Below are 13,101 nucleotides of genomic sequence, written 5' to 3'. Positions count from 1 at the left end.
CAGGCTTATTATACAAAGGCATTGATTTGTCCAGGTATGACCGAGACATACAGTAAGTTGATGATCTTCCTGATTGATGAACTGCACATGCTAATGATTTATTCTTCGTCCAAGTATCAGCAGGTTTGAATAAAATAAAATAAAAAATCCTCAAAGGGCTTCAACCTCTGTAGTTTGATTCAACTCATCAACATTTGGAAATACTTGTAGTCTCAAAATATATATTTCAGTTTTAAACATCAGTCTGTTGCCTACTTGAACAAACTGCCTCTGCTGCTGGCAAATTTCTCAAAGTGCAAGCTGTTCTTCCATCTGATTTACCACCTGATCTGACAACGCTGGGGATTAGTGCTGACTCTACAGCAGGATTTTAGAGTTTCAACATGATTTTGTTAACGGTCAGTCACATCCTCAAAAGCTAAGAGTCTTCAAAGTGCAACAGTTAATTCATGTCAGGTGACGCTAATGCTAGTGGATCTACTTTCTGAAACAAAACACTGCATCAGACAGAATAGTGTTACCTTTTAGTTTGAATTGTTCTAGTGTTGTGATCTTCAGCATGTTTGGGAAGAATAAATGTGAAATGTACTTCTTAACTGAGGCATGCAACGTCTGTTAAACATCACTATCACTGTGCCTCCACTGGTTAAGAAAAAAAGGCAGATTATGCAAACGTTGGTAATGGATACCCTTCAACGGATCCACTGCTCCTACTAATGTGGTGACCCTGAAAAGCTTGATCCTGCTGCTCTATGTGGATTTACTTGCATGAGAAAAATGATTACTTGTAGTCACTTTTTTCTCCACTGATACACAAAAGTGGCCGAGTCACATGCGCTCAGACTTTATGTTTTTTAAATGTAGTCAAAGGACTTTGATAGGTGAACGGAAATCAAGAAGATTAAAGTTTCATACATAAGAAGGAAAGGATAAAGGTACAGCTGTACTGTACAGTATCAGATAAGGCATTCCTTTCAGGGACTAAAGTTTTTATACTCAAACATCTGGATGTTGATGTAAGATGAGGCTGTTTGATGATAGAGACGTGGCAATAATTTCACTGGCTCTTGGCCCAAGAGAATCTCAATACATTTTTATAGCTTTTCATGTGTACAAACAATATTTTTTGAATTTAATCTGATTTCTCTTCATCTCAGCGTAAGGCAAAAACAAAAACAAAAATAAAACAGGTAGTGCTTCTTTGCATGCATACTGTTATGTATACATCCAACACATGCACTATCTGCACAAAAACCCATAAACATTCAATTGTTTTTCCCTCTCATCATCCCAGGCCGTGCTGTTTTCATGCTTCTCAGGGTACACTGTGCGTAATCCAACAGCTGTGTAATGAGGTGCATTTTTCATCCATTTTGAAATTCACTATTAATCCCTGCAGAGATGCTTCAATGATGCGTGGCTTGGTTGGTTATCCCTTTCATTAATCCGTAGAAAAGCAGTTTCTGCAATTCAGGCTATTTGAAGTCTCTCAGCTACTCCTGTCCTCTCAGACTATGGATGGCAACAGAGATTATATAATTCAGTAGAGTGCTGATATGTCAATCAAATCAACCAATCCCTGATTAGAATCTGGTAATCCTCTCTCCAGAGTCTCCAACAATGAGACGGGCAATGGAAGGATGGATCTATAAAACATTAAGAGATCAGGAAAATGAATATTACTAATCACAAGTGTTAGCAAAACAAAGCAGCACAGAACACACAGTACTTAAGTGTTGAGAGTAGAAACATACAGTACGTAAGTTGCTGTTGGCAATGTGAATGAATAATCACAGATGATTAATTAAAAGCTTTTAAAGTACAGAACATGTAGTTATTACAAACTAAATTCAGACTGAGACAAATGAAAAGACCTAGGAATTTATCACTGTGGTTTTACTCAACAAGTATTATTTATGCTAAATCTTGTTTTTCTTTCTGACCTGTGCTTGAAGCGGCCCGTAGGGCACAAGCTCTCCGTCCACAGTGAGTGTTCCTCGTGCCGACAGAGGCTGCAGCCTGAATGCTTTACAGGTAACGTGGCTCACATATGGAGAGCTGACAGAGTGGTGGGTTCCTCTTTCCATGGCAAAGAAAAGTCTCAGTAGAGTTGCTCTAGAGATCCCTGCTCGCACAAAAGTCAGATGGATCAGCCCATCGTCAAACCTGGCCTGGGGTGCAGCAAAAAGGTCAGCCCCAAGGTGGGTCTGATAAAGGGCCAGGACCAGGACAAAGTCCCCTTCAATGGTGATCCAGTCTCGAGTGGGAAGGGGCTGGTCAAGAGGGGGTAACAAGTCATCCCTTGGTAGATTTAAAGGCAGCGAGAATGATGGACGGTTCTTGAAGGGTCCTGCTGGTTCAGCAATGTCAAAGTTAAAAGAAGAGGATGGCGTGCGTAAAGAGGGCGAGGGTGATGTGGAATTTGGGGTGTTAGGACGAGGAGCGAGGTAGGATGATGAGTGTGGGGAGGCACAAGAAGGAGATGAGGGGGGTGTGGGAGAAAGAGACAGGGAGAGAGAGTTGAGTTTAGGTGGGAGGGAATTTGTCTGGGAGTGCTGAAGGAGGGAGAGGGGCCTTGGCCGGGAGGCGTTTTGGTTTTTGTCCAGGGTTTTGGCCTTGTAAGAGAAGGGAGAATGACGAAAGGGAGAGGAGATCGTCAAAGCTCGCTCACGAGCGACATCCAGTGTGTATGAATCTTTCCGGTAGTAAGTTCCATTCAGATCCATATCATCGACGCCATTTGAAGTGCCTAAATCTGCATCAGCCTCCTGACTGAGAGGCTGGTTGCGGAGAGCTTCGGCTATCTGGCTCGAAGGGGCTGAATTCTTTCTCACTGCCTGCCTGGTCTCATGAAGGCAATCCTGGTGGGTGACGCCATCCTCTGGCTCTTCATCTGCCTCTCGCCCCATGACAACCCCATAGCTCTCTCCCAGCTCTCTCGCATGCAACACTCCCTCTCCTTCTACAGAACCACTGCTCCCTTCCCCGTCCTTACCTCTATCGTCTTCCTCAATCTCCTCTGAGTATTGCTCTGCTGTTCCATCATCTTCCCTTTCATCCTTGATCCTCTCCAGCCTTTCTTCCCTTCCCATACTGCATTCATCCCTTTCATTTGATTCTGAACTTGTCCCTGATCTCTCTGAACAAGTCCCTGACCTCTCCTCCTCTGCTTCCATCTCCATCTGTCCCTCCCTCTCTCTGTCTTCTGCCAGACTGCTTGCCCTCACCACACCAGTTCCTCCTCCCCTGGCCCTCTCCCTTCTTCTCTCCCTTTCCTTTTGCCTCTCTTCTTTTTCCCTCTCTCCCTCACCCCTGCGCAAGCTCCTCTGTTCACTTATGCCCATGTCAGAGCAGGTGCGATGGATAGGCGTGCGGCAGAAGCCCTCCAGGCCTTCTGTGATACTGCGGGAGAGCGGTCTCCTTGGTGGAGGTGTGGCATCTGGTGATGTGGTGACAACAGAGGGTGGTAGGAAGGAGAGACGACCCTTGTAGGATCGTAGAGAAGCTATGCGCACTAACGTGCCCAGGGTGAAGCGAGCTGAGCCAAGACCACGATACCTGGAAGAAGACAAGACTGCAAGTGAAGCTACATTTTGAAATTGACGTCACATAATTCAGAATAAATTAAAAGCCAGGCTTTTATGAAGAAAACAACATTAGATTAAGATTCTGAAAACTTGAAACACCCACCTCTCACTCTCAATGTCCACATCGGACACAAAGCCCCAGGCAACAGAAAGAAAGGAAAACAGTTTCCTGGGTGCTGCAGCACGGTTGCTGTTGGAAGGGGCGGGGCTTGTTGTCACAGAGACCAGGTCCATGGGTCGGACTCCGCCTCGACAGAGCAAAAAGCAGCAGTTCAAAAGGAGGGGCTCTCGAAGGCACATGTCATACCTGAGGAAATTTTTAAAAAAGACAACAAGAGCCTCCTTTCAGTAAAAATAAAGACAGATCTGTACAAAGACTAGATTAAACAAAACAAATATACATAATTCTACGGTCCTTTGTTTAGGAAAAAAACGTTGTTTTTTATGTAGTTTATTTTAACAGAATAATCTGGGTATCCATGGGCTTTTTTGTAAGGTCAGTTTTCATAAAAATAAACTCATCTGACTACATCAGAGGGTCTCAGGATCATCTAAACCTCTGTGTACAAGCCAGCAGATGAGGACGTTACATTGAACATAAATGTCACAACAACTGGATATTCTTCTCGGAAGTTCAGTAAAGCAAAAGAGACATGCCATCATATGAATATATGAATATAATAAGAAAATTCAGCACTAGCAAAGAGAGCATCCATTGACTCTGAGACCCTCTGTGATGCAGATCCAAGGAGGTTTAAATCATAGAAAATTATTTCTAGACAGAAGGATTCACGGCTAGAAAATGAACCTGGTATCAAAATGTAGATTAAAAATGAGCCATTTCATTGGCTAAAAGTTGTTTTGACCAGTGAGCTATCTCACAGGATGAGATAGCTGGCTGAGGATTTACAGAAAGTGCACTTTTTTAAGTTTCTCCAGAAACGTATCAGAAAACAGATAACTCTTTCAGGGTATCACAGCTTGTTTCTGTTACTCTCTGTCAAAAATATTAAACTAGTTAAGTTTTGCTGTGGAAGAGTCCGCATATGCAATCTGTAATATGATTGGCTCATTCAGAGGTCATAAAGTTTAAAGAATTAACTTGACTGCACCCGTTATCAGCAAACACAATCTAGACTGTCAGCATTACTTTAAATCCTCCATTATGCAAACACTGAAGGAGATATGAAGACTTAATGTTCCACCTAATTCCACACTGCAAAGGCAGCTGGAAGAAAAGCTTCAACCTAAAATGATGTGCTCACCCTGCGTGGTGATTGATGGAGCCAGCCAGTGCATTCCCAGAGCCGCAGGGTAGAATCCCGACAGGTGTTTTTATTGCTTGTTCCCAGTCTGAGCGCTCCATCAGCCCATTAATTACCTGCAGGAAAACAAGACAGAAGATTTAAATAATCACAGTGTTAGACATAGACATACATTTACGTGCCACAATTTCAGCCTGGTTGTCCTCTCAGGCCAAAAACACCTTACCTCATGCAGTAGACCATCCCCAGAAACAATGATGATGCCATCCCACTCTGGGAGTGATATCTCTCTGATGAGCTCTCTGGCATGGTTCTGGCGTTCTGAGGGAGGGTAATTACGTTAATGCCTGCAATATAAATGCATGCATTCTGACTCATTGGGATGTCTTAGACCTCAGGGTGTTACCTGTCTGTATAAGGTTGTAGCTGATGTTGGACTCTCTAATCATTGGCAGGATGTGGGTCTGACACCACTGCATTGCCTGGCCTCTTCCACTGAAGGGATTGACCAATAACAGTAGTCGCCTGGGACGAGGTAGCAGACTTCTTGAAAATTCTTCACAAGAAAGACAGAACAGGATGGATTAATTAAAACCTGCACAGCTCTGGTCCAGGACAAAGAAAGTGGTTCAGCACATTTTCAAAACCAGCCAACTGGGACATAAGCTAAGCTGGTATTACAGTGTTGCCCAACCTTGGACTTTGAATGCATTTATCCATTTGAAGCCTCCTAAAGTTCTCCTGACAGAATACATATCACACTGTCCTTCAAGAGTGAGTTTGTCAATCATTTAAAGTCAGATATATGATAAAGGGCACATTTAAACTTCAAATTATAGGTATTATAGTTGGTCAAAACTAAACAGTGGCATACGAAGGCAATGAAATTACTCTAGTCCTGTTCTATATAACCTGTGGGGAAAGTAAATATCTGAGGATAAAATTCAATATAAACTGTAGTATGTTATAGATGAAACCACTGGTGCATGAGAGGATATTACGCGGCTGTGCTGTCACATAATCCTTGATTATGTAATAAACCACACTTCACGCTATTGTGCGGAAAACCCATCTGACCACACCTATAATGCCCGTCAGCATAAACATTCTCAGAATTGGACCACTGAATGATTCAGAAGTGTGATTATGAATGTTACACAAGCAGAAATTAAAAAAGAATGACAGCTGCATCACTGCGAGTGAAGGGTATGCACTAAAGATCTCAGAAGACGAGGATATTTAAGAGACTTAAGGATTAAAGAGTGAGCCTACAGACGAGGAAAAGAAAAACAGAAGATGGGAGATGCCGATTAACTCTGTGCCACACAGACAATGGAGACAAAAAAAGTAAACACAAACACAAAGTTCACACTGAGCTGTCAGATAACTGAGGATGGTGACTCCCCGCCCTCTGTCTCTGCATTACACACTGAAAGATACAGACCACATGTGCAGGAAAGATAAGAGGAAGGACGTATAGCTTTAGATGGAAAAAACCCTACAAAAAAAAATAAAGAAAACGATGCTGTTATGTGAAACACACAAAAGCCAAAAGCTCTCGATGCTAAATCTCACAGCCTCTTAGGGTGCATTAGTGTTAATCCTCATTTGTCTTTTATATAATGCCCCAAAATGTTAAACTAGTCTTGTTACCATTTGTGCTCTCAGTGAGGAAATGTAATACATTAAAGTCTTGGTTCCCTGTGACATTACGCTAGGCTTAGTAGAAGTTTACAAAGAGGGCATGGAGCAAAGTGGATTGATGCTACATTGTGTAGGTTTTCTACTGTAAACATCTGAAATTCAAGACTTTATCAAGGAGACAAATACAAAGGCTAAAGCTCCATAAACACTGTGATAAGCTATTAGTGTTACTCTTTTAATTAGGCCATCACCTCAGTGTACAGTACCAACGATCAGGGCGAACTGTGGTTTACAGTTGCTGCCACTATCAAATCGATTTCAGCCTAGTCTTATATATTATAATAGAGCAGATGTAGTTGTATATAAGACATCGGAAAACTGAATTTAGCATTAATGAATTTTTGCCTTATTGTTCACTAATTTGCTTTTTTTTCTATTAAATTGTGATAAAATAAAATAAAAACTGTCTGAATTACTCCTGGAAAATGTTCAAAAGCTTTGCTTCTACTGCCCATGGTCATTTATAATAAAAGTTTATCATTATGACATACTTACACTTAAGACAACATAATAAAATTCATGCAATAAAACAAAAAAAAAAAATCACACTCTACAGTATATAAATACACAAAATGTGTAGCTACTACTACAGTCTTTTGTATGTTCATTTAAAAACAAGATCCAAGCTGTACAAACAAACCTCAGGTAAAACATACACTCACCTGTGTTAGCAGTGACGGTCACACCTCTAAGTAGACACTGTACAGCAGCCGACCACCTCTCAGCTTCAGCTCTGCTTTCTGCCAGATAGGCCCTCACCTGCCTGCGCCGGGACACTCCTTTCCTTCGTTTTCCTGGTGGGTACCAGTACAGCACCAGCAGAGGGGGAGCAGGGGACCGGGGGCAGCTGCACCCCACCAACTCTAATAGGGGTAGCAGGAGACGAGCTTCTTTTCCAGGCCGGGGGGACAGGCGTTGTATATGTATGTGGGTGTGGGTGAGGGTCAGGGCGTAGTTGGATGCCGGAGCTGGAGTTGGAGGAGCAGCTGGGGACAGCCCTCCTGAACCACCGGGGCTGTTGGGACTACTGTTATTGTTGCTGTTGCTGCTTGTTCCCCAGCTGGCAAACTGGCCATGTAGGAGAGCTTCTGCTGGAGAAGGTGAGGAAGGTTCTGGGGATCGCATTTTCTTTGCTCAAAGTTAATCAGTCTAAAACAAAAACAAGGGCTTCTGAACTCAGGTGCTTGAAGAGCTGGGCAATCTACCAGCTGTTCATGTTTTGCAGCACAAATCGAAAGACTATGTCTGTCAAGAACTTTCTCCCTAAAATCTCTTCAAAATCATTCTTTTTGTCAGTGCTTCAGTTTAAGGGGTAAAAGTCACAAAAAATGATCTTCCTGTCGTTCCAGTTCAGATATATGTCTTCATTTGAAAAGAATACAAATAACGTTTCCCAGTTTAATCCTTCTTCAAATTAGAGTATTTTTTATTGATCCAGTGAAGATGGGAACTGCTTAAGACCAGTCTTTGTGTCACAGTTAGAAACCTCCCATCAAGGTGTGATCTGTGGAGCTGTCAGCTCATACAGTTTGCTCCGAGTTGGAAAGTGGACAGAAAATACATCAACATAGTCACAACAAACAGGATTTTTATAAAATGTAGAATCAGTCATTTAAGCAAAAAAAAAAAAAAGTGTTCTTCACAAAGTATAAAAATAAGTTTACATTACAATGTAAAAGCTGCCTATTGTGATAGCAATACAAGGCAGCTGAGCAGCTACTTAACAATGACAATTCGCCTTAAATAATTACACAAATGGACAAAAATGAAACTCTTAGTTGCATTAAAAATGATCATTAAGTATGATCAAGACAAAACACAAACACACCTTGTTTAGACAAGGAGGCTACAACAATTAAATTAAATTAATGCACAAGATTTTTGTAAAGTAAGTTGCATTTTAAGTGTTGCCCAAAAAGTAATTAATGCCACAAAGATAGATTAGTGCAGACTTTTCAAGACCTTTGATACTTCTATTGCTATCTTGTTCTAAGTGACATAAAGGAGGCAGACAAAAGGAGTGACTAAGCCAGTTCCCCAGACAGTAGTGTGATAACATTCACTCAATCAAGTACTACTCCCCAAGAGGAGGAGCAACACAAAGACAGGTGAAAAAACAAAAATGACAACAGAAATCAAAAACAAAAACAGAAACAAAACAAAAGACAAACAAGGAGACAGTTCCAGTTGGGTCCTTAGTTTATGTCATCTTAAAGTCCTTGAGTCAAGCCTCACGTTCCCTCCCAAATATCTCTGTTCCTGTTTGAGGACAAAGGAGAACAGCAGTTAGTGGAAAAAAACAACAGTAGGAAAAAGAAACAAAAGCAGGGGCCTGACTAAGAAGCAAGTTCAGCATACCCTGAATATTTTTCCTTATCTGGTTTCAGTTACTCTAACATGCACTGATCAGCTCAATAACTTAACCCAGTGTTTCCCAAACTACCTGCAAGTGTGTTCTCTTGATGGGGAATTGTATTGGCAGCTAACACCTAAACAGAAATATGGACAAGTCCATGCTATACAAGGAGACAAACCCTAATATTAGAAAAATCAAAAGATTTTTTAATGACCTAATACAGGCTGAAAGCAACACAGCTGCTACAGACAAAGCATGTATGTGTGTGTTCACTCACTTACTGTCCCAAGTAGGCAAACTTGTTGTGGAGGAAATTAATGAAGCACAATACTTTGTTATTAAGACACAGGAGGATCTGACATACGTGTATGTAAAACATTTTAAATTCAGTGCCAGTGAGGTTAAACTGTGTGAGAACATGTAAAAAATAAAGGAAAATATGGTTTTCCTGTCTATTCACAAACTTTGTATAAAGTTTGTAAGAACAAGGCACAGGTGTCCTGTTTTAAGATCATGCTACTAAAGGCGTACAGAACACGAAAACTACTTTAAACTTGCTAGCAGCAAACAGAAAAAAGCCTGTTCCTGTACAGCCAGTGAAAGCTTAGTTCACATTGCCAGCAGTAAGAGTCAGACCCGCTCCCGGTGGAAGTTGGACTCTATCAGGGCTGCCCTTTGTCACTAGTTCTATTTGCAGCTTTTGCAGACAGAATTTCTAAGTGCAGTAAGATTGTGGAAGGTTTCTGTTTTGGAGGCCATGGATAATCTCTCTGCTTTTTTGTGGAATCATGCAATTTTTATTTATTTTTTTTGGCCTCACCAGGAAGTGGCCTCCAGCACCGAGGTGGTTGGTAGCTTAGTGTGAAGTGGGATAAGAATTAGCGAATCAAAGGCTACGTTCACACTGCAAGCGAAAGCGCATCAAATCCGACTTTTTTGACCCTACCCTAAACTGTTGGGAAGACAACGTTGGAGAAACGTGAACATTTTATTTGTACTGTATAATCTGCAGATTCTGACAGAAACCTGCAACTATCCTTTGAAGCACAGCTCCTCTCTAAAACTGCAATAAGGATAATTATTAGGCCATATGTAAATAACACAATAACTTTATAACTTAAAGCAAAATTGGGAAACGTAAAGTCCGAAACAAGTCTTTATATTAAGGGCTATCAGTCAAACAATACTGTTTGCTCTGGGTCTAAACAGAGCGCATTGTGTGTGACGTCTTCTTTCGCGCATGCGGGCCACTTTGAGGGTTCACACTAGAGCGCTTTTGCTGTCACATTTTATTTGTAGTGTGAACAAGCAGACAAAAAAAATCGGATCTGATCAAAAAATCGGAATTGAGCATTAAGACCTTCAGTGTGAACGTAGCCTAAGACACAAGGTTCTCAGTCAGAAAAGGGGTGATTGCCCACTCAAGGTTAGAGAGGAGTTGCTGGCTGAAGTGAAGGAGTTTAACTATTTCTGGGTCTGATTCATGAGTGATGGGAGTTTGAAAGACTGACTGGCACAGCATCAGCAATGATGTGGACGATAAACCGGTTTATTGTGGTGAAGAGAGAGCTGAACCTGATGGTTTACCTGTTGATCTACATTCCTACCCTCACCTGTGGACCCAAGCTCTGGGTAGTGAACTGAAATATTGACATCATTAACACAATCAGCAGATTAGAGATAGGGTGAGAAGCTTGGTCGTTTTGGAAGGGCTCAAAGTAGAGTCATTCCTCCTACACATCAAAAGGAGCCTGTTGTTGTTCAGGGATCTGACTGGGATGCTCCCTGGGTGCCTCCAAGGTGAACTGTTTTGGTCATGTCCTATCGTGAGGACGCTCTGGGGTACACCAAAGAGGTGCTGGAGAGATCTCCCAGAAAGACTGTGAATACCTTGGTGTCTTCCTGGAAGTACTAGAGGAGGTAATTTGGGGGGGGGGGGGGGGGGGGGGGGGGGGGCTGCCCATTCAAACCATGATAGTGGTAGATGGATGGATGGCACTAAGAATCCATTGTTTCTCATTTTCAAAATTTCTCAGACAAAAACTTCACCCCCTCAAAATAGCAGTACCATTAGGTCCATGGGTCAGAATAGATCATTTACTCTGGTAAAAAGTGAATCACCCTTTGTAACACTGAAGATCCAGTGTTATAGCTGATGTTACCTCAGTAAGAGCAGAATCTTGCTTGCCAGTACAAGCCTCAGCACTATGACCACACCACAATGCTGTGGTGATAACCATGACATGATTTTGCAAATATTTAAGAAATCAAAATTTAAGAAGCACAACAGTAAATTACATGAAATGAATAAAACTTTAGATTGATTGTACTGCACAAAAACAATACTTCAGTCAAGTACAGAGGAGGACACTGACGATAAGAAAACTGATTATGGGTACAGGGTGAAGCAATATAAGATTCGTTATGCCCTTTGACCTGAGGTGCGTCTGTGCTAAACCACGTAATGACTCAAGAGTCACACATCCTCAACTGGCTTGCTGAGACACTATTTTTTGTGGAGGAAAGGTTGCATGACAATTCATGTTTTTTTTTTCTAATTCAGGGTAACTTCTGCGTAACAGGATTTAGGGGCACAGTGTCTCTTTCACGGTTTAAATAACCTAACCTAAATAATCGTATTAGATTTTACAGACTTTGCAAGAAGCATTAGTACAGTCTCATATTTGTACCAACCAAGGAGGTCTGGTATTACCTCTTATCAAAGAGCCATATCAGGATTTTCCCTGTATGTTAAATCTTTTATTTCCCTCCAAAAAGGTTTTAACCTTCTACCAAAGTAAAACAAACAGAGGTATGATTTTTGAAAGTGGGATTTCATTCAGTCAAGCTTAAACATAACTTTGGTTTACAACATGCCCCCATATAATAGAAAAACGCACAGACTTCTGCATAAAGTACTTATGTTGACCCTAGAAAAACCCTGGATATATAATCAAAATACACCGAAACACATGTATTATTTTCAAATTACATTACACGTGAGGTTACAGCAATGTTAAATTACCAAGTCAGCAGGAGACAGATCATTAGACTTTAGCCCATAAAGTACAATTGCTGCAGTCTCACCTGGGACTTCGGTTTACCCTAAATTAATAAACTGTTCACATCTTTCAACTTTTATAGCAGTCAGGAAACATTATGCAAGCTGTGGTGTAGACAAAATCAATACTTGGCTGATGTCCCGTCCTGATAAAGCACACACACAGAAAAAGACCCTACCGATGCCCATTGTTGCACCTTACCCTGTCCTTGAATTGCAGGGCGGGGACACCCAAAAATAATAATAATAATAATACTATGCTCCGGCTAATTTTGGTCTCCCACACAATGAGGTTGTCTTTGAGTGACTTCAAAGTACTTTTGGCCAATTTTCGATAAGGGTACACTTTTGAATTCGAGGTCGCTCTTGTAGTAAAGGCGTTATTAAACATTTATTAGCAGCTTGTCTGGTAGTAAGAGCTACGTCTATGTCGTTAAACTTTAATGCTACATGGATTTGACAGGCTGTTAGCCTGCTAACCTGGTCATGTTTAGCTGTATTTTGACAGTTACAGCACAGGCGAGTTAGAGCCGATAATTCTAGCTTGTAGTGCCAGAAATGAGAAGGTGAAATATGAACTGCAGGAAGCGGGTCTTTGTGTACGGTAAACAGAGCTGCTAAGCAATAGTTGTGAATTGAGCGTCACTAACATTAGCTAATGTAAACGGCTGACACGCTGCACAGGGGCTAGCTAACTGACATGTAGCCCCAGTTCAACCCGACTAATATATTCAAATATAACTCCACTAAAGATTAGTGAGGAACACTATGGACAAATCGAAAAGAAAAGGCCCATTTTGTTTTTCGCTGGGTTTAATTAAATACTTAAATTAGCGCATAGGATACATGGTTTTAGCTAGCAGTTATTAAGACCCTATCAAAATGAGCAACAGGAAAAGTTGTTTTCGAGCTTTGTATGTCGCCAGAAGCATATCTGTATAACCCATGTTTAATATCATTTCATGGTTTTTAAAGAAGAAAAGAAAAAGCCCCAACTACCTCATCTTGGCTCCCCTCTTTCGACAGATAGCCTCTGAATGCTGTGGCTCGGTGCAGGAAGTATGTGGAGACGCAGGAGCAGCAGCTCTGAGCGGCGGAGAGGAAATCCAATGACGATAAGGAAAACAG

The 13,101-nt window shown here is 41.4% G+C and overlaps 1 protein-coding gene across 1 annotated transcript; it reads right to left on the bottom strand.

Annotated features, from left to right (window-relative positions):
- Window positions 1-69: 69 nt before the first annotated feature.
- Window positions 70-13,076, bottom strand: sphk2 (sphingosine kinase 2). Its single transcript, XM_084943257.1, has 8 exons — window positions 12,973-13,076; window positions 7,219-8,815; window positions 5,259-5,408; window positions 5,079-5,173; window positions 4,853-4,968; window positions 3,691-3,894; window positions 1,944-3,558; window positions 70-1,646 (listed from the first exon to the last, which is right to left on the bottom strand). Exons 2-8 carry the CDS (start codon window positions 7,679-7,681, stop codon window positions 1,584-1,586), a joined length of 2,706 nt encoding a protein of 901 aa, XP_084799383.1. The 5' UTR covers window positions 7,682-8,815; window positions 12,973-13,076; the 3' UTR covers window positions 70-1,583.
- Between the last annotated feature and the right edge of the window lie 25 nt (window positions 13,077-13,101).

This window comes from Perissodus microlepis, chromosome 11 (assembly GCF_051167445.1).
Source record: "Perissodus microlepis isolate ML-2025 ecotype Zambia chromosome 11, ASM5116744v1, whole genome shotgun sequence".
NCBI classification, from domain to species: Eukaryota; Metazoa; Chordata; class Actinopteri; order Cichliformes; family Cichlidae; genus Perissodus; species Perissodus microlepis.
Note: the sequence above shows the minus strand (reverse complement) of the source record. Positions and strands in the feature narration are given on the sequence as shown.